Raw genomic sequence first — 23,200 nt, forward strand, 5'->3', positions numbered from 1 at the left:
ACTGAAGTGAACTGTGGAATTAAATAACTGTTCAGAATATTTTTAACACACTGTGACCTTTCTGTTAAAAAAATCTAATAGCTATTCTGCAACATTTAAATCAATATTAAATTGAGATCTTAATTTCTCTGTTAACAAATGTGGCTCAATGTCTTTATGATTTCTTCCATATTTTGGGGACTTTTGTACACATTGTCTCCCATGTTATCAGGCCTTGGATTTTCTTGACATATATATTCTTAAATTTATATAAATTAAATATAAATAAAAAAAAATACTAGATAGTGTTCTCTGTTTTAGATAATTGATTCCTGCAATAAATCATGGTTATCAAACCTAAATAATATTTATTTATCAGTAAAATTTATATCTGCCTTATCATGGTCTCCCGCTTCTCAATACCTGCCAAGGTTTTGACCTGCTGCCATGTAGATCTATTTTTTTTTTTTAATTCCTTATCTTTACATTTTAACCTATCCTTTCGAGTTTAGCTCTCGCCATCTTATTACACTCTCTAACTTTCTGTGATTCTCCCATCTGAAAAGCTATTTTCTTTTTATGCAGATCTTTCCTTCTTTTTGAAATCCAAGGCTTATCATTGGAGTGCTTTCTACAAGAAATTTTTACAAAAAGTATCAATTATTTTGACATTACAGTGCACATATTAACTTAATAGTTTAGGCTGTTGTACTGTATTTGCAATAGGTTTGTGACAAAATATGAACAACAACAATAAAAAGTCATAAAATCAAAGGATAAAACACTAATCTAAATCATGTAAATTATTATATCAAAACTTAACACCAATGATACTGTCAGCACCAATAATAAGATCTAATTCATAATGAGGTTAAGGTTTATAGAAAGGAGAGCAGTGAATGTGTAATGAGAGCAGGAAGACTGCTTCAGTCTCCAGTGTACAGTATGAGAGAGCTCATCATTCTTTCTCACCACAGTCATCACCTCCTACTACATCGCACATATGTGTACATTTATATCCTGGCACCTTCACCAGCCAAACAAGAAACAGAATGTTATTATCATCCGAGAGAAATTGTGTACTATCAGAAGTTTTAGTCAAACGTAATCACAGAGATGTCACCGTTCAACGTCTATTTCAAAGTAAATGTCTCCCCCTTGTGGCGTGTTGTTGAACCAATGACACAAAATACTGCTAAAAATGAACAGACACAACAACATTGAAAGTTTCTCATTATATCACTTTATTAATCGGAGTGAGTTTTGGTGCAAATTCCACTAGATGACCATGCAGCCCCATCAGTATCTATCACCAGCAAAGTGTCCAGTAATTGTGAATTCAAGAGAATATGGCTTTGTGTTCTGTACACATGAAAACCCAATAATCAGTAATACAACCCATAAACAGTAAAAGATTTCTTAAACAGAAAAAGTTATGTTTGTGCAAAGAGGAAATGTTGTTGTGCAGAGGAAATGTTGTGTTAATACAAGATAACTGATGTGTAATAGATGCTACTAAGCAAACACACAGGTTACATCATTTATTCAGCAGCTGTGAGCAAAAGAAAATGCAGTGCATCACACCGTCATCAATCTGAAAAACAATGAGTTATCATTCTGGGTCATTTACAAAGGCTCTTTATATCACAGCATTCACTTATCCATTAAGATACTTCTTTGGATGCATGTGCACTTTTGGCAATAATGACAATAATGCCCTCGGAAACTAAAGGAGGTTTATCAGTTAAAATCCATAAAAGCGCGATCAAATGAAGAATTCGTTTTCAAGTTTCACTGTTCATCTGTATTAACAAGGCACACGTTATCCTGTATCACTTATTGGAAGGTGCAGTAAAGAGGGTGAGACAAAACAGAAGCAAATCTGGGTTTCTGAAACAACCCAGCTGTTTAGATCATCTCTTAACATTGAAAGGTTGTAAATGTAGTACTGGAGGTCAGAAAAGCAGACGCTGACAACCACAGAAGTAGTTCATACATCAGTGAGTTTTACAGCTCGTACTGAGGTGGCGTCTGAATTCACATAACCATCTTAAGGATCTATATTTTGACAATCTATATTGAAAGGCAAGTTTACTGATATCTCATTACTGTGGCTTTAATATGCTTGTGGCATAAAGTTGTACAATTGAATAATTAACATCTGAGGACTTTGCAAACATTTACATACATTCAATGGAATCAAAACCCCTGCCTTTATAATAGTACATGCTTCTTGAGGCACATTATACTTATGTTTATTATATACTATTTTTGGAGCGAATTAAATTTCTATTCAAAGATGCTTTAACACAATATTTTACTCCTATTTTTGGAGAAGCAGAAAACACCCACTGTAATCGTTTTACATTTTCAGGGTGTATTGTACATAATTCTCATCTTGAATCTTGAATCAAATGAGTCGAGTGATTCACATTTATGCACCTGTCAAATAAACATTTTCTTTTAAAAACTGTATGTTTAAATGAAGTTGACTTGAGTAAGTCAATCATACAGTCCATTTAAAACAAGGACAAAGTGTGGTAGTACACACTGCATAACCGTTGATTCTTGTATGATCAAAGAACATTTAACATAACATGTATAAGTAATCGTTTTACCAAATCTGTGTGAAATATTAACATCTAACAACAATATACATCTCTACTGATGCCTGACTGTTTGAAGTAGCAGCACATGTACAGCATATGGACTCCAGCTGGAGATACTGAGCTTATGAGAGCTCAAAATACCAGAGGAGAATAATGTAAAGCAGATGAGAAACTGTTAAATGATTCCAAAAAGTAACTAGTTGAAAAGCCCTTTTGATTTACCACGGGAATGCTGTTATTTATGACAAATACTCAATTTCAAAGGGCTGCACGATGAGCTGAGTGACACAAAATGATGTTCTTGCCATGGAGAAACTGAAGTGAGGTGGGAGAGGAATCATATGAGACAACTATCCGTCCCCGAGTCCAGAGATTAATCCAGCCAGTGCTACATGCAGGCCAAGAAGCCTCTTAAAAGAGCTGGATCATTGATTCCCGTGACTTCCCAACACCAATCCACTTCACTGAAGCAAAGATGGAAGAAGTCATTAGGATCACTGTAGTAAAACAACTCCACTGCATTTTAAACAATTAGACTTGAATGTTAAAGTCACAGTCTACTCTCACTCAACTCTCATTCAAAACATGCATCACCTTCTTCCTTCTGCTAAACACATAGGAAGATATTTTGAAGAATACTGGAATTAAACAAACTTTTAACTTCCCATATTATTTTTGTTCATTTGGATGTCAATGCTAACCAAATCTTCTTTGTTGCCCACATTCTTCAATATATCTTCTTTTACATTCCACAGCAGAAAGAAAGCCATACAAGTTTGGAACGATATGAAGGTGAGTAAATGACAGAACTTCGATTATTGTAAGAGCTATCCCTTTAAAGTCTTACCAGGCACACCCAAGTGATCTTCGATGTAGTAGACATATTTCTGTGCATTTTCTGGAAGCTCATCAAAGGTCCTGGCAGCAGATGTGTCTGTTTTCCAGCCTGGCAGAGTCTCGTACTGCACTTCAACCTTCTGCAGCACCTCTTGGTTTGCTGGGAAGTATGTATGAGATTTAACTCCACTAGCTTTTATTAAATGTGATATAGGAAATGTGATGCTTACCTGGAAAATGTGGGATGATTTCACCATCTACTTTGTATGCAACACCAACTTTGATCTCAGGAAGCACATCCAAGATGTCAAGTTTGGTGAGAGCTATGCTAAACAGACATATAGAGGGACGCATATAAGAAAACAGTACTTTATAGAACGCAGATACAGAAAACAAAGACTTATTTGAACACTCACGCGGTGAAGCCATTAATCATGTGGGCGTATTTGATAAGCATCAGATCCAGCCAACCACATCTCCTTTTGCGACCTGTGGTCACGCCCACCTCCTTGCCTCTCGACTGCAAGAGCTCTCCAATTTCCTGTGCATAAGTACAGAATGAATGAAGCGCAACATTTAATGACTTTGTGTATTTATGTGTAAAGGTATCTGAATTTTTACATTAAATAAATTAACAGTCAAGCTTTTATATAATTGTAATAATTTTAGGGATGAATGTGTAACATTCTGTCCAGGGACAAATATATAGAAAACATTTAGAAAAATAGATAAACAGCATTTGACTTACCCTGGTTTATTTACAGTAAAGTTTGTTAATGTGTACTATTTAATAAACTAAAAACATATATCTATATGATATGAGCTATATGATCTACTATTTTTGCAGAATTATTTGACAGTTTGAATTCTAAAAAACTACAAAACCTTGTTCCTACTAGATGGAGCCATTTTAAAACTGTACTCAAAGTGTTGAAGTGTAAGAGCAATTTCTAGTTGAAGATATATATTTGGACCCACTTTTTTTAATATACTATGTACTGACATTTAAAATAATTATATGATACAATGCACTTATTGTCTAAATACATGTTTTTATATTGTATTTATATTTAGAATACCTGTAGTAATTCTGGAATTAATTTCTGCAATATTTAATTAATATTACAGAAATTCTATAAAATTTCTATCTATAATAACACTGTTGACCCCTTTCACTTGCCCTTAAACCAAATTATACCACAAAACCTGTCCCTAACTTTAACCTAATCCCACCTCAATAACAGCAATTGTTTTTCAATGCATGATGGAAACAATAAGAACACTGTACCTAACTTTCTTTTTTTTATTAAAGACATTTGATTAAAATGTCCTGCTATGTACAAGCGTGACCATACAATTTAATTAGAAGAAAAAAAACTAAACCATTTAGACTTCTTCATGTTTATCCCACAAATGTATTAATTCCCATTGTAGAATCCTAATATTTCCGCGATTTCCTTAACTGTGGGAACCCTACTATTATTTAGTCACTGAAAAGCACATTATGAATACTGTAGGAAATCATAAATGTCTTATACATAATATATTCATTGTCAAGTAGTGTGACAGATTACTGACTGCTCTGTTCCTCCAGCCTAATTTTTCCTGTTCAAATCTTTCCATAACAATAATCATGCTCGACTAAAGTCAGGGTCATTACTGCCAAAACACTCAGAACACTGAACGCACCAGAATATGAACAGTAGTGAGAGCTCATCCAAACAATGCAGAAACAAAAGAGGAAGTTAAGCAGCTGCTTACATTGTTCTGTTCTGCAGGGAAAGCTCCAATCCCAACCCTCGTGGTGTAGGCTTTGACAACTCCATAGACTTCACCCACGTTCTGCGGCGGCATGCCCAGTCCCGTACACACTCCTCCCACAGTGCAGTTTGAGGAGGTCACAAACGGATATGTCCCTAAACAAAAGCATCACATCAGCGCTGCATGCTAGTGAAGTGTTAACGAAGCCTTCGCCAATATCGGTATTATTTTTATTTTTTACTTATGTATTTATTATAATGAACTAAAACAAAATGTAAAAAATCAAATGATGAGATATATTAAGAAAAAATGTATAAATACAATTAATTGAACAAATGCAATTAAAAAAAATGTTAGTAGAGCTGTAGAGAATGTTATGACAATGTTATTATTAGAATGTAGAGTAATAAGCATCAATGTCTTTTTTTTTAATACACTTCTTACATTTCATTAATCATATAAAAATAACACATTTTAGAAACTTAACATGACAAAATTTACATGAAGAATAAACAAAATAATGATAAAACAATATATAGCTGCAGGCAGCAATGAAGGGGTAAAATGAGGAGCTAAGCATGGCATGGAGCATCAGCCCACTCTAGCAATGAGTAATTAAAACAATTTTAAGATGATTTTAGTCAAAATGGCTGGAAAAACATAAATGCAACCACTAGTAATATGATTTACTGGCTTATCACTTTTGACCAATAAGTTATCAAATATATGTGGTGTGTTCTGTGATAGGTGACAATGGCACACACAAAGTTTGGTGTCAATATGTCAAACCTTTGCAGAAATACAGCCTCAGATTCATTTTGGCAATGCCTTAAATATGTAGTAGCACTATACAAAAACAGTTTTGTCTATTGACATGAAATACATAACTTTTGCTAGCATGATCTGAAGATGATCCGAGTCAAATTTGGTGGACTAATGGTTCGAAAATGTACAGGAAGTTCATCCAGTAATGTCATAATTGGTATCTATGTTGTCAGCATGACACAATAAATAATTTGAGGCCAGTTTTATTTTATAGGCTCGTGCTATCAAAAGTTATTAGCATTTTTGTAAATTTCTAAATTAACGGTTAATGATTAGTTTATCACTCTTGACAAATAGGTGGCACTGTTACCAACTTGATGTGGGACGATCAGTGTGAGGTGACAATGGCACATGCAAAATTTGGTGTAAATATGTCAAAGCTTTGCAGAGATACAGCCTCAGCAGTTTGGCATCTTTCCAGCAGATTCGTTGATGCGCTAAACGAAAACCAGTTTCATATATCGACATGAAATCCATAAATTTTGGCCAGCTTGGTCTGAAGATGATCCAAGTCAAATTTGATGAAAATTGGTTTTAGGGTTTAGAAAAAGTAGGTTTTCAACATAAATCAAAATGGCGGACAGGAAGTTTATGCAATTATGGCTTAATTGGTAAACTGTTCTCATCATGATCCAAGGAACAAATCAAGATCGGTGTCATTACAATAGGCTAACGTAAACAAAAGTCATTAGCATTTTTTAAAATGTCTTTATAACTGAGTACCATCAGGGCATGGTGCCGAAGAAGCATACCAAGTTTCGTAAAGATACGGCAATGCGTTCATAAAATATAGCATTTTAGCATTAACATGAGTGAAACTTTGGACAAGGTGTGGTGCTTGAGAGTTTGAGATAGAGACTCCAAATTTGCTGTGGTTAATGTGGAGATTGTCCTCTATCAGTGTGCCAGCTTTCCCCAAGTGGTTCTATGGGCTCACATAGACTCAAGAACGGAAGAAGAAGAAGTACGCTAATGGATACAATAGGTGCCTACGCACCTTCAGTGCTTGGTCCCTAATAATAGAGAATGTAGAATGTGTGAAACTGTATTATTGACTTATTGTTGTTGATACTACACAGGATTTAACTACATGGGAGGACTTTTCCAGAAGCTCACAAATGGGAATCAGCTGGTTAGCACATTGCATAATCTTATGTTATACGTGGTCAGGGAATGGTATGTATGTGTTTCAGTGTATCCATTACACACCAAAGTCAATGTCCAGCAAGGCAGCATTGGCACCTTCCACCAGAATCTTTTTTGGAGGCCCGTGTAGCGCCTCATACATGTAGAAGACTCCATCTCTCACCATGGGCTTTATCCTGTCTACATATGTCTGAAAAAACAATCAATGTCAGAAACTGTGCTAACATTTGTTGTTTTTGTTTCACATTAGATATTATTGTTATTAATACAGTAATTAAATGCATTTTTTTTTCATCTGCAATGCATTCATCTCTACCTAATTTACTATAAATCTGACTTTTTTTTAGAGTCTTATCAAATCTTGTAAACCTAATCTATGGTATCAACTGGTGTGACATCTAAGCTTCTCACCTTGAGTTTCTCAAGTTCCCCATCCACATCAATCTCCAGTGAAGGGTACATAGACTTATATTGCGAGGCCAAATGTTTAAATCTGTGAAAAGATACATGAGACTGCTCAGTTGACACTGTGATAGACCAGTAGTGTGATCAGGTGCTCTTCCATTGTTTCTGTTGGATTAAGAACTGGATTAAGTGCTTTTACAGATGGTGAAGTTTAACACTGTATTGAATGTGACATGAATGGGTCGAATAGTTGAGTTGTCAAGCTCATTTGAACAGGTAGGCAGACCCTGACCTCTCTGAGAACTCCTGAAAGTCAGCCAGAAGGTCACATATCCTCAGGCCACTGCGAGCTGCTTTGGCTGAGTACACTGGGCCGATTCCTTTTTTAGTTGTTCCTAAACTAGGTGGTGAAACAGAAAGAAGGTGAGACTCATGAGTGATATTCAAATGCATTAGATAGATACTTTTTTCCATGGTGGATTAATGGGTATGCTTTAAAACAGGGGTCTGCAACCTTTTTCAGGGACCCCTAAGTGGATAAAGACAGAGAAGTGATCTTCTGTTACATACAATATTGTATAAAATTAAGTGTAATTTAGTTTACATACACATTTTTTATTCAACAAGGATGGTTTAAACTGGTAAAAAGTGACAGTAAAGACATGTATAATGTTACAAAAGATTTCTACTTAAAAATGTTTTTTATTCATTAAAGAATCCTGAAACATTTATATTAAAGAGCACAACTTTAAGACAACTTCATTGTTAATACTGATAAGAAAATGTTCTTCACTGATAATAATAAATGTTTCTACAGCAAATCAGCATATTAAAATGGTTTCCACTTGTGACACTGAAGACTGGACTAATGATGAAAATTCAGCTATGCCCCACAGGAATAAATTACATTTATATTACATTTAAACAGAACACACTTATTTAAAACGGCAAAAAATATTTTCAAAATATTACTGTTTTCACTGTATTTATAATCAAATAAATGCTGTCTTGGTGAACATAGTCTATTTTCAAAAACATAAAAAAATGAAAAACAATTTTTTTTTAATTCTGACAGACCGCAAACAGACCGCAAGCCATCTACTCGTACTCTACATTTTAATTTAACCTTTTTAATGTGACATGGACTATGCCAGACTTAGCCAATATTAAATGTAATAGTTTTTTATATTTAATATCGAATGCTATAACTATTATAAAAAATAAAAAAATTCAGATTGCATAATTATTTATATATATATATATTATTTCACATTTCAAGGACAAAAAGACTGTGTCTACTCTCCAAATCCAGTACATTGCATCTGTCAGTTATAAAACAAATCACAAAATGCACAATAAATAGACAATTACTAAGATCAACCAGAGTGGTCAAAAAAGCTGCCATTACACATGACTAAAGTTCATCATTCAAAGCATTTTTTTCCTTTTGTTATGAACTCGTGTCATAACATGTTGCTAGCGTGTTGTATGCGTGTGCATAAAGCAGGTTTTTACTTTTTGCCAGCTTGCTGTTGCCTCTCCTGTTCCTGGACTCCATCCACAGCTTGATGGAAATCAAACACTAGAGGCAGGAGAGTGTATACATTACAGTAAGACAACTCATCTCTCTGAGCTCTGAACCCAACATGCCAAAGCAGGTCACCATAACAAGACTTGGGTTGATCCTGTGTCCTTTCATTATAACGGCTCCTGCTGAGAATCTATGATTACAACGACTAAAGGCATAATCATTCAAACACATACCATTATTAATTTTAAAGGACTCTTTGATTATATGACATTTGAGAGCAGTATCTGCCTACTACAAATCCAAAAAGCAAAACATAAAGAGGGGTAAAAATGCATTGATGCATGAATGAACATTTAAACACATTAATTTGATATTATTCTTATTGATACTGAGCTATTATTGACAGCTAGATTTGCAGTTCCTGAAGGATATAGCAGTGCTTGCAAGGCGTCAAAAGAATAGTGTTAAAGATTTAGGTTTAGGCTTACATTCCCTGTATATAGTAATGCTTTGCCATTGTTGTGACACTCAGTATGAATCGTTTTCATAACTATATAGCCAAAGGAAGGTTTTCAAAACGCTATCATACACTTCATAAATCAATTAATAAATAAATAAATAAAACAAGCCAAAAAAATAAAAAATAATAACCTTACCAGATTATCGGAGGGGCATCAACAAAGTGCCTTGCAAGCACTGTAATAATACCTACTGTATTATTTGTTTATTTCTTAACGAAATGATAATTCTGTTTTGATGTAAATAATTCTCCAAATCCAAACACCCAATGTACATCAATGCATTCATTTGGCTCAAGTTACAAGTTTTCCTTAATTAAATGAATAGGCCTACTTTTATTCCGCGAGAATAAACTGACAGTAAAGACATTTATAATGTTCCTATTTCTACTTTTTCTAACGTTAAAATTTATATTCCAAATAAATTCTGTCCTTTTGAATATTCAATTCATCAAAGTATACACAAAAAAAATCACACTTTCCACAAAAATATTAGGAAGCACCACCATTTTTAAAATATTATTCAATAAAAAGCAAATCAGAATATAAGAGTGATTTCTGAAGGATCATGTGACACTGAAAACTGGAATAATGACTATACTGAAACTTCAGCTTTGTCATCAAAGGAATCAATTATATTTTTTTATATAATAAAATAAAAAACTGTGATTTAAAATTGTAATAGTATTTCACAATGTACTGTTTTTACTGTGTTTTTGTTTAAATAAAATAAGAGAAAACTTTAAGCGTATTCAGCATAGGTTTAAAAAATAACCATAAATTCAAAATAATCATTTAGTAAAGAATTGCAATCAAATTAAATTGTTTGCATCCCTGTAAAGCCAAATTTTGCTGTGTTTGCAGCTGTGAATGTAATTTTTTATGCCATGAGAGCCATCAGCCTACCGATGTGTGCCCGATCAGAGATGATGAGCCTGTTCTCCCAGCCTTCCAGACCTGCAAGCAAACTCGCTGTTAGACCACTACCAATGCTCACTGAAACACAATCATACAGCCCAAGGACACAAACAGTTAAACAAACCTTTTCCTTTCAGCATATTCTTCTCAGCCTCCTCAAAGAGACCCGGCAGGTGAATGACTACACCATTACCTGCAATCAAATGAGGAGCTGTCAGTCATCACTGTCCAATTCAGGGCTTTAACCCTGAGATAAGTGCATCTTTACAACCTTTAAAGGCCAGTTTTACCCTGAAGTCTTAAATAATGTGGTGTTAGAATGTTACAGTGAGTTGTTTAGCAACAATGTTCCTGTATAACAGGTAAGACTGACGACAGCACCTGGTTGTCATAAAAAATCTGTAGGCATTACTCTGAACGAGTTATAAAAGTGTGACTATATAAAACCTAAAACATTTAAGTCCACATACATGAAAAACCATAAACAATAAGCAAGCCACAAGTATATGATTATTATGCGTACAATAAACCGATCACAAACTCATTAATATTCATACACTTTGTACAGTCACAGAAACTTGTTTCTTGAGTCATGCTGTGATCAGTTTTAGTTGTGATAATACCCCAGATGGACAAGCAAGTTGTGTGATTCATAAATATGCAAAAGTAGCATTAACCCAAGCTTATAAAATGTACAATGTAAAATCTTGAAATAAATGGAGCAAGAGGTAAAAATTTACCAATTACAGGTGTGTAAAGCCCAAATGTGTCATTCCAAGTGTTGGAAAGGATAGAAAAGGGTGTAATACTGAAGAGCAATCTTAAAAATCACTCAAATCAACACTCAAACCCTGCAACACCGATTTCTGAAAGCTGTACATTCTTATGTACTATGAACATCAAGCATTTCCAATACATCATACTAATCTACAGTGCTGATATATGAATCAGAAGGCCAAAACACATTAATGGCCATTAGCAAAATTGGATCTTTGCAAATAAAGTGCATAGATTGCACTCAGCTATATTAGTTTGGATATGCTGGCCAACATCCAAACACTCCAACAGGAAGCTGTGGTGTTGTTTTCAAAGCACGGACTAACAGAAGATGCTGCACTGGTTGCATGAGAATATGCACAATTCATATATCCAAATGGAGAGAGGAAATTAGACATACTCACCAATGAAGGCAGTGACCTTAGGGTTGATAATCCCACTGGGTAGAAGGTGGAAGTCATATTCCACTGAATCAACCACAACCGTGTGTCCTGCATTGTTGCCTCCCTACAGGAGAGAAGAAACACAAAGACTTTTCAATCTTCGAGAAGATACCATACAAATTTTGGAAGATTCACACCAAAAGTTCTGTCATTATTTACAGTACTTACCCATGTAATTTCAAAACATTATGAAACATTATTATTTTTGGGTGAACTATCCTATTACTATGTTATGGTACAGACATGCTTTGACATGCAGTTTTTTTTTTTGAAGCATGAAAACAACACAGATTTTGGTTGTTAGGTGTGAGAACAGCTCTATTGTTCAATTATAGTAGGAATCCTGATGGAATCCTTTTTCACAATTTCTGCATGCATTTTGTGGGACAATTTGTTGTGGCCTTCAGAATAGACTATAACATACTAAAATGCATTAAACAGCATGTACACATTTCATTTCCACCGAGTTACATTTGTTAAATTATCATTTTATTTGTCATTGCTTTAAGCTGTAAAATGACATAAAGCAGTGGTTTTCAAAACTGGTCCTGCGAGCACCCCTACCACTGCAATTTAGATTTAATGTTGACTTTAAAGCTAATTTGAATTGATACTGCATTTAGTTTAATAAGATGTGGGTTCTTGGGGAAAGATGTTTAGTTTGTATCAGGCCTAAAAAAAAAAAAAGTTTGGTTCCGGTTGGTTGTCAGTTGAGGTCATTGGTCGGTAGGGATTTATTATTTTTTTATTTTATTTTTTTTTTTCTCCAGTGGCAGTTTTACACACACACGCTGATTTTAAATGTGTGTACCGGTACTTTTACGACAGTGATTCTGTATTCCCGTTTAAAGTCTGTTGTTGCCATAGACACGCAAAACGCACACACACACACAAAAAGCCTTCGCGGGAGTTTGACAGGCGATCTCATAGTAGATTAACATGGAGGATTTGAACTTGAAAAACGGAGTGTACAGACATCTTTTTGTAGTCAAACAACATTCTTTGTTATGTTCATTTATGTGGTTTATTTGATTTTGATGCTATAAATTAACTAGAAGCAAGAGACGATCAGTTCGTTTTAACTGATGATCTAACTTACAGCGATCTGTTCGACACATTCAAGAGCCACAAAACGGTATTTATTGTTTACATTTCTTTAAAAAATGACCACATTTGAAAGGTGAAATAACCAAATGAGACTTTGTTTCATATTAAAAGTAAGCTGGTAATGTTAATGTCCTGTCTGTCAGCATGTTGTCAGTGCCCTCTCTGTTCCGCGATATATTGTTTACTCCCCCCCTCCCCCCGTGTTTCTCTTAATGTTACGATTTCCAAACCTTAAGTTATAGCTCACTTTAGGAATTGACAGTTAAAGGGTTTTGATGCAATACTTAATGGTTTTTAACGGATTACTTAAGTGTAAAACAGCATTTAAAGGAAACTGTAATTTAATTAACGATGTGTGAAAGACCGTTCTTCCCCAGTCTCATAAAATAAATTTGGGTCGCACATAAATTGACAGGGTCGGTCGGAAACCGGAACCAAACAAATTTTTTTTAGGCCTCAGAGAAACCTGAAAAAGCCAAGTCAATAGGCTGGAACATTTCTTTCATATGATGTTTGTCACGTTTGCTCTCATGACTGTCTCTGGGGTTTCAGGCCATGTTGGATGGCGTCCAGTGTTCTAAACCTGGCATGCTAAAAGTGGCTAGACTGAGTGATCTGCTCCACCATCTGTTTGAAGAGGAACAAGGGGTTGAGGAAGTAATACAGGGATTACTAGCAAAGTTAGCACTGTATTACCCACAACAACACATCAAGCAGTCCAACAACATTAAAAATGTAGCTCAAAAAGTAGCAGACCAATTAGATGAACCAGATTGATTAAATATTGTTTTGTGTGGTGAGATAATGTTGAGATGTTCTATCTGGTTAGGTTTTTGTTGGTTTTTCAGAATAGAAACTGTGTGCACATTTGTAATGAGAGCAAGAGTATAGTCATGGCCATGACTGTATGCATGAGAAAAAAAATCATTTTTGCATTTACTATTTTATTTGAATTTATAAGCATTTATTACATACACAAGAAAGGACAGAAGGCACTCAAACCTCTCTAGGATAATGAAAGAAAGATTCTAAATCAAACAAGGTTCCCACTTTCTAGAGGTTTTAGAAATTGCACTCACAAAGCAAATCAACTCAACCAGTTTCAGACCTGAGCATTACTAGACAAAAAACATTTCCACGATTGCAATTCAAGCTTTAAATCTGCCTGACCTTTCTGTTTCTGCGGCTAAACACTCAATTTTTCTTTATTTCTTTGTGTCATAGACTATACAGCAAAAAAAGCTTACATTTTCATTCACCAATGCCTTTGTAAAAATGCATTATTCCCAGTCAGCCCCAATTCCTTTAATATATAAGGGGGACACAGAGGTAAAATGAGTAGTAATAAAAAATTCTATATTTGTCTTTGACTTCAGCCTTGAAACGTGTCAAAATTACTATTAATTTCTTTGTATACCAAAATAATACTGAGAAAAAAAAAAACATAAATCAACTGATAAAAAAAGCAATTAAACAATACTTCCTGTTATCAGATAAAGCATGTGGGACTTGAATAACACTGTTTAAAAGGACACCTCAATTATAAGTAAGCAACATACTTGGACTCACTGATAAACAAGCAGTAGTAGATAATATATTATTTAAAGCAAACTGTGTCAGTTGCAAAGTCAATATAGCAAATCTATCCAATTACAGAATTTATCTGTAAGAGCAACAGATGGCCTTTCATTCTTGTCAGACTTGATGTTACAGTGGCAGGCCAAGAAAGAAATGTAATACCTAAAGTACAGCTTGACTAAAGGATGTCTTTACGCACTCCACTAGATGGTTACAGCTCACAAAGGTCTCAGTAGGTTCCTGTATAACAGGTAAGACTGACGACAGCACCTGGTTGTCATAAAAAATCTGTAGGCTTTCCTCTGAACGAGTTATGAAAGTGTGACTATATCAAACCTAAAACATTTAAGCCCACATACCTGAAAAATCATAAACAATAAGCAAGCCATAATAAGTATATGATTATTATGCGTACAATAAAACAATGTGAAGCCAACTTATTTGTTTTTCCAATATCTCACCTATAAAACAGATTTAACCACACAAAATTGTCTGACATGAGAAGTCTGCAAATAAAATGTTAAGGGCATCTTAAAAAGAGGTCACGCATTGTGTTAGATCCTCTGGTTTCTGGACCGACATATCAAATTGGTGTGACATTGAACAACATGATGGTCTTTTTTCCATTCCATCTGCATGTAAGGAAAACCAGTCAGACTGCTGAGTGCAGTGTTTTTTATAAAAAGGCTAACACTATCTGCTTTCTGTCCCATCCTTTGCATAGTGCAGCAGCACCAAGTGTCTTATTTGAATGCAATCACAATCTTGGCAAAATACAAACTTCTTAGAAGAGAATCCTTGCAATGCAAACCTCTTATCAATACCATGCATAGTGACAGGGGCGTAAAGCAGCCTGCTATCACTGCTCTCTAACACTTAACACAACCACGGGTTCCATTTGCCCATTTGTCCTTAAAAGTTCTCTCTTGACAAATCTAAACTTTGTGTTGTATAGTTACATACATATGTGTAAACATTTCAAAATCACCAGGTCTAATAAAGCCACAAGGGTGAAATAGTGACACCTGTTTCTTTCTGACATGCAGTATGAGATGTTGACACATGGAGCCATATGCTAAGTAAACCTTTCTTTAGTACTCTGAACAACTGCTTAACAATATATGTGTATTTTTATAAAAATATATAATTTGCCTGGAGCATTTTACATAATTAAACACAAAAAGCATTCCTTTAGAGATTTACCTTTTAACTTTAATCAATACATTTCAGTAACATTCATGTGTTTGAAATTACTTTGCAAATACTTTTTTACAATTACTCACAAATAGCTATTTCTCTAGCCAATTAAATATTTTAAATAATATTACATATTCTAATTAAGCATATCAAGAAAACTTGCATGCAATTGAAAATTCCATAACATCATTTTTACAAACCAAGGACATAGCTATATTAAGTATATATATATATATATATATATATATATATATATATATATATATATATATATATATATGTGTGTGTGTGTGTGTGTGTGTGCGTGTGTGTGTGTGCTTGTTTTTTGTGACACATCAGGACACAACTCTGTATAATGACATGGGTATGACACAGGTATTACAAGGAGAGGGTGACTTACGAGGACATAACCCATGTCCCCATTTTTCAAAACGCTTATAAACCATACAGAATGAGTTTTTTTGAGAAAGTTTCCTGTGAAGATTAGGGTTAGGTGTAGGGTTGGTGTTGGGCCATAGAATATACAGTTTACAGTATAAAAACCATTACGCCTATGGGATGTCCCCACTTTTCACAAAAACAAACATGTGTGTGTGTGTGTGTGTGTGTGTGTGTGTGTTCAATCTATAAAAACATTCTAGCAACCGTCGAAAGTATAAATGTTGCTTTAAAAAAAAGTTACAGGATTGTGTACATTCATAACACGCGACAACTGTGGAAAATTAAGTAACTGGAGGTTAATGTTCAGTAATATTATTAACAACTATTGTTTTAATTATTAATAATTCCAACACCTGGTTTGGCTGTAATATTCAACACCTTCGGGAGTCTTGCGCCAATGTTTACATCCTTTGCGAAACATCCCAGATATTCCAACATTAGCTGATGTACATCTGGTAATATTTCAAGGCTGGCCTTCGGTCAAACATCACACTGGCTTTCAGTGGCGGACTGGGACAGTAAATCAGGCCGGGAATTTGACTCCACCCCAGGCCACCTCTGTTGCTTGCAGTCACCACCACCCAATTCATGTGTCCACCAGACTGCTAAACTCTTTGGCTCTTTCAGTTGTTTGAATTGGGTTATACTTAAAAAATAAATCAAAGTATCAAGGCATACACTGTCTCTATCATCTTTCCTTAATCCCCCTCTCTCTCACTCTGCACATTGAGTTTCTATGCAAATAAGCACTTTCAATAATGTATATTAATTATGCAGCCATCAATTGTATGTTCCAATGATCACAGTCCTACTACTGATGACCTTATAAATCATAAAAGCACATATTTTTCTAAGAGCATAGGCAGCATGTTTAGTTTTGCTTAAACTTTACTTGAAGGTTCCTGCTCTGACTCAAAAGCTGAACTGTCCACCCCTCTTGTTCAACAGCAGGAGCACTAGCAGCACTAGAGCTACTGTTGCTTCCTTCGTCACCTTCAAAATAAATAAGCATTGTACACTAGGCTACATATTGTAGGCTAGAAATGGAAAATCAATTTCTGGTCAATTTTGGCACTAAAAAAATACTGTATCCCCATATGTAAAACAGTGTTAGTTTGTCATTAAGATGCTCTTTTAAAACATCAATCATTATATACATTTGTAATATATATATTATATTATATATATATATATATATATATATATATATATATATATATATATATATAATATTGGAACATGAAAAACCCCTTTTGGTGATTTACAGTAATTGTTTTTAAAGAATTATGTACTGTACATACCGTAAGGGAGATATTGGCCAAATTTGACCTGTAGTAAGTAAGTCTTGTAACTACAAATTTACTACAACCTTTGGAACATGAAAAAACCCTTTTGGTGATTTACAGTAATTGTTTTTAAAGAATTATTATGTACTGTACAGTAAGGGAGATATTGTTTTAGCGACATATTGGTTAAATATTTTCTGTCAGTTTGCACACAAGGCATTTACTGTGGTGTTGGAAACATAATTTGTATTAATGATTGGAATTTGTACTTGTACTGAGAGGTAAATTTGCAGACGGTCCCTAAAGCAAGCCTAGGCGAATATCCAGCGAATATCAAACCTAAAACTAACTTTACCGCGCTACCGTCCCATCCCTAGTAAATATACATGTAATTCAGACCGACCTGCTCCCTTCCTGGCGAACTTGACTGGGATTTTGCAGCAACTTGCTGCGTCAGTGGCCAGGGCTTTTCTCATTTTTATACGTTCCCTCTCTGCTCCTCCTTTGCGTTTACGCTTCATTTTTTGCGTGATTTTCTAAGATAAAGCCTGCCTCTGGATATAGCCAATTAGGCAGTGCTTCGCTGGTGTTTAGTCATGTGGTGGTGTCATTTTCACTCCGCGATCGCCTGATTTGTACATTCATAAGACCGTCAATTAATTCGCAGTTGCATAACAGCCTATTGCACGTCAGCCTGATCGACTGCACAGCGGCAGCCGGCAGGCCAGAATGACCGTCAGACCACCGGGAAATGGCCAGTCCGCCCCTGCTGGCTTTAATATCACACAATTCAGTCAAGGTGAAATTAGCAAACACGCTACACTGTACACTGCTAGCGAACCTAAACCAGTACGCTGCATTATAATCGACATCGCTCGCGCGCAAACAGCGTAACGTTAGTTGATTATAATGGAAGCGCGTACATGCGCACTGTAACGGTCGTTTCCGCTTTAATAATACGCAGCTGACTGCTTACCAAGAACTGGTCTGCTAACAAGTCCTATAATCACAAACTTCACAAGCATTCACATCACTTAACATGCATTCACTACTCTCTGATCAGCCAAGAATATTTCCTTACAAACAAGCTTGTGGGTGATGTAACGTTACGTTACACAGCGCGTCACAACTACACAGCCCACCGGAGATATATTCACATATTTAAAGACTACAGTCCTCATAAACCAACCTGACACCTGCAGACCATGTCAGCGTCCTGGGCCAGCAGGTCCACCACCTTTCCTTTGCCTTCATCGCCCCACTGCGCTCCGAGCACCACGGTCACTCTGTTGCCCACACGCGGGGTTGTCACCTGGCTCGTCCTGTCCTCGCCGTGGGATCCTCCGTCCTGCGACTGTGAGTTCACGCTGTCTGACATGACCGTATCCCCTCTGCTCTGCCTGCAGCTCCGCAATGCTCCTCTGACACACGCACACCTGAGCAGACACCGCGAGAGCGGATCACCAATTGCGTCCCAACGCCTCCCCTTCCCACACACACACACACACAAACACACACAGTCTGGTTCACTGTCCTTGTGGGGACTCCTCATTGGCATAATTTTTATACTGTAAACTGTATTTTATATCGCCCTACACCAACCCTTCACCTAAACTTAACCCTCACAGAAAACTTTCTGCATTTTTACAATCTAAAATAAATAAATTAATTAATTAAATATATATAATCTATAAATATATATATATATATATATATATATATATATATATATATATATATATATATATATATATATATATATATATATATAATTCTGTATGATTTATAAGCTTCTGTATCCATGGGAACCTCAATTTAGGTCCCCATAAAATGGGAGGCCGTATGAGACAATGAGACAAACACTTGCAATACACATTGAAAACTTGTGATACACATTGAAACACTTGCGCATACATGTGAAACACTATATATATCTGTGCATACATATAAAAGACATGTGGTTACATATAAACTCTTTGCATAAACTGTGCTTCTGTTTCCAAATGAACTAAACTTCCGAATTGCAATGAAACGACTTCCGGACACACTGAAAATGTTTATGCTCTCCAACACGGGAGAATGTTTGAAAGTGCAGTCTTTGTGCAGGTACAACAGTACGTGGGCGATTACAGGGTATGCGCAAAGAGTTTCTATGTAACCACGTCTTTCATATATATGCACAGATATATAGTGTTTGTGCAAGTGATTCACATGTACGTGCACGTGTTTCACATGTATGCGCAAGTGTCTCACATGTATGCGCAAGTGTTTCACATGTATGTGCAAGTGATTCACATGTATGCACAACTGATTCACATGTATGCGCAAATGTTTCACATGTATGCGCAAGTGATTCACATGTATGTGCAAATGTTTCACATGCATGCGCAAGTGATTCACATGTATGCGCAAATGTTTCACATGCATGCGCAAGTGATTCACATGTATGCGCAAGTGATTCACATATATGTGCAATTGTTTCACATGTAAGTGCAAGGGTTTCACACGTATGAGCAAGTGATTCACATGTATGGGCAAGTGATTCACATGTATGCACAAGTGATTCACATGTATGGGCAAGTGATTCACATGTATGCACAAGTGATTCACATGTATGCGCAAGTGTAACATAGCGATAAATGAAAAGAAAAAAGAATGGTTGGAGAAGGGAAATGAAAATATATTCAATATGGTACAAGAATTCATAAACAAAAACTATTATGGATACTTCGAAATGTAAAGATGGTTCTAAAGATCCAAGTAATGAGCACGTGGGTGTGGGTATTGCTATTCCAGAGTTCAAAATACAACACAGTAAAAGAATTTCCAATAATGTAACTATATATACAGCAGAATTAGTTGGAGTATATCTGGGTTTACAATGGGTGGAGGATGTCAAACCTGACAAAGTGTTGTTCTATTCAGTCTCAGCAGCAGCACTGAAGAGTTTTATTAGTAAATCAACCAGAGATGGCATTTTAATAGAAATATATACAGCGTTGTTCAATTTGGAAAGACTGCGAGGTGATATTAAAAATATTTGGATACCAGCACACATAGATATAGTAGGTAATGAAGAAGCTGATAAATTAGCAAAAAAGCTCTAAATCACAGTGACAAAATAGATATTCAACTTGGAAAAGGTGAAGGAACATTTTTAATAACAAACAAAACATTGACAAACTGGCAAAAAAGTTGGGATTCAGGTAATACAGGAAGAAAATTTTACAGAGTTCAAAAATCAATCAAATTTAGAACAGTTAACAGAAAGGAAGAAATCATACATGATGCAAGACTATGGTTATGACATACAAGACTTAACAATATATGATTTCTTATTAATAAAATAAGCAGGTTTGAGACTAGTGCCAGCAGGAGTTGTAGGTGCATGGGGGGCAGGGGCGGACTGGCCATTTCCCGGTGGTCTGACGGTCATTCTGGCCTGCCGGCTGCCGCTGTGCAGTCGATCAGGCTGACGTGCAATAGGCTGTTATGCAACTGCGAATTAATTGACGGTCTTATGAATGTACAAATCAGGCGATCGCGGAGTGAAAATGACACCACCACATGACCAAACACCAGCGAAGCACTGCCTAATTGGCAGTGTTGGGAAGATTACTTTGGAAATGTAATAGGTTACAGATTACAAGTTACCTTGTTTAAAATGTAATAGTAGTGTAACTTTTTCAATTACTTTATTAAAGTAAAGTAACTAATTACTTTTGAGTACTTTTTGATTACTTTTATAAATTTGTGAAAATTAAAGAATAATAAATAAAAGCATATACATCAACTCAAATACAGTTATCTAATAAGCATGTGACGTATTCTGTGTAATAAACTCCTGAAACATTGGTGTTTTTTTTAAACTGCTGTCTCTGTATATGATGATAGTTTTCTCAAAATAAGTAAAATGCATGAAGTGACACAGAGCACTTCTAGAAATTATGTTTATGTGCTCGTGTACTTCTATATTGAGGCAGCAGAGGTTGAAAACACTGCGAGCTTCAGTAGGCCTATGTGTAGTAAATGAAACCATGTCTTTGCCATTAATTTACAGGAGGGGCGGACTGGGAAAAAAACTCAGACTGGAAAATTCAAACTCATACAAACAAATTCATGGACAAAACTATTTTTTGTATGGACCTGACAAAAAAGGTTTAAATCTTTAATTTGGGGACATGCAAAATAATTAAAAGTTCTCTCCTGAACTGCACCTTCACTTCCATTTTTCTCTTCAGTCTCTTTATTTTGCCCTGTTATCCATCTCTCTCATGACTTTAATACTCAAGATTGAACAAAACTATACTTTACAATACAATACTCTACAATACTACAATATCTTTATAGAAAAATCCTAATACTGTACACGAGTGATGTTTTTCCCTTACAAAAGTTAAACATTCTTTTATTAGCCTATATAAAAGTAAAATAACCTTGTTTTTTTTTGCAAATGGATTTGTATTTATTTTTAAATAAATACATTTGTAAAATAATTTTACATTTTTGGTTACCACAGTTAACCAATAGTAACCATTTTCTCTGGATTTATAGTTAAATATTAAAATGTTAATTTTCGTAAGGGTTGTGTTGTTGTCTGTCGTAGCTCCCCCTAAACCTATTAAAAAAATCGGATTTTTTTTCAGCTAAATTCCTACTGTAACATTACAACAGATAATAATGATGTCCTTTATATAGTATTTTGAGTTATGACTGATGAGCAACGTGCTGCTGCTTGATTAAATAAATAAAAAAACAAAGACAAAAAAGCATCTTTACAGATGAAACTGACCTGAAACCCTGAACAGGAGTTCTGCTTCTCTGCTCCAGCAGTCCACTCTCTCTCTCTCTCTCTCTCGCATTGATTACTCTTGAGTCTGATCCAAACCGTTTGGCGGAGGCGCGGAGAGCGCGCGAGTCACAACTAACACTTCATGACTTATTAGAGATTTAATTATCAAATGGCGGATTCGCAAATGATCGCTTTTGTACATTCGGCAGGCAATTATACAATAATGATATTAAATAGTGGGGCAAAATCGGCTGCCAGGACTCCGGGAATTGTCCCGGTTCTCCCGGTGTCCAGTCCGCGCCTGATTTCCACAGACACGCAGAATGTGCAAGTCATATATTGCATTTTTGGGGCTTTATATTCACAGACACAAGTCCATGTCATGTTTTGATTCAAGTGTACTGACCTACTTTTGATTTAGTCATCCAAAATGTGGCATATTCCGTCCATTAGGCATTCCGTTTTTATGACTGGATTCTACGAACCAGACTGTATTTCCGCATCCGGGAAATTATTAGGGCGGTATGTCTCAGAATAGTCAGTGCAATTTGGGAAATAAATCAGTTAAATCTGTATGTGGATGTGTGTAAATATTCAAATGTAATCCCCTTTGTAATCGTTAAAAAATTCATAAGTAACTGTAATTTAATTACTCATTTTTTCTTAGTAACTGTAACTAATTACAGTTACAATAATTTTGTAATTAAATTACGTAACGCCGTTACATGTAACTAGTTACTCCCCAACACTGCTAATTGGCTATATCCAGAGGCAGGCTTTATCTTAGAAAATCGCGCAAAAAATGGAGCGTAAACGCAAAGGTCAGGAGGAGCAGAGAGGGAACGTATAAAAATGAGAAAAGCCCTGGCCACAGACGCAGCAAGTTACTGCAAAATCCCAGTGGAAAGTTCGCCAGTAGGAGCAGCTAGGTCGGTCAGAATTACATTTATATTTACTAGGGATGGGACGGTTCACTGAAAAAACCGAACCGTTCAGTTTAGCACACATGGTTCGGCACGCGCTGGGACCGCTGTGCAACTTAAATCTGAA

General features: G+C 35.6%; 2 protein-coding genes across 4 annotated transcripts in view; one reads left to right on the forward strand and one right to left on the reverse strand.

The window, feature by feature from the left end:
* Positions 1 to 23,200, forward strand: part of LOC132110798 (deubiquitinase DESI2) — a 104,193-nt gene that overhangs the window by 48,737 nt on the left and 32,256 nt on the right. The gene's annotated exons all lie outside the window — the stretch shown is intronic.
* On the reverse strand, positions 1,200 to 18,844 carry LOC132110795 (adenylosuccinate synthetase isozyme 2-like). 3 transcript variants are annotated; one of them, XM_059517751.1, is made up of 14 exons: positions 18,146 to 18,376; positions 16,451 to 16,582; positions 11,711 to 11,813; positions 10,654 to 10,722; positions 10,518 to 10,568; positions 9,078 to 9,144; positions 7,855 to 7,962; positions 7,569 to 7,650; positions 7,221 to 7,347; positions 5,187 to 5,341; positions 3,842 to 3,966; positions 3,656 to 3,753; positions 3,436 to 3,585; positions 1,200 to 3,052 (listed from the first exon to the last, which is right to left on the reverse strand). In XM_059517751.1, exons 2-14 carry the CDS (start codon positions 16,508 to 16,510, stop codon positions 3,000 to 3,002), a joined length of 1,248 nt encoding a protein of 415 aa, XP_059373734.1. In that variant the 5' UTR covers positions 16,511 to 16,582; positions 18,146 to 18,376; the 3' UTR covers positions 1,200 to 2,999. The 3 variants fall into 3 exon arrangements, 2 of the variants coding, with proteins under 2 accessions (XP_059373734.1, XP_059373733.1); XM_059517750.1 differs by lacking the exons at positions 16,451 to 16,582; positions 18,146 to 18,376 and adding an exon at positions 18,548 to 18,844; XR_009424683.1 differs by lacking the exons at positions 1,200 to 3,052; positions 16,451 to 16,582; positions 18,146 to 18,376 and adding an exon at positions 18,548 to 18,844 and having other exon boundaries at positions 3,450 to 3,585; positions 3,656 to 3,748.

This window comes from Carassius carassius, chromosome 30, assembly GCF_963082965.1.
Source record: "Carassius carassius chromosome 30, fCarCar2.1, whole genome shotgun sequence".
NCBI lineage: Eukaryota > Metazoa > Chordata > Actinopteri > Cypriniformes > Cyprinidae > Carassius > Carassius carassius.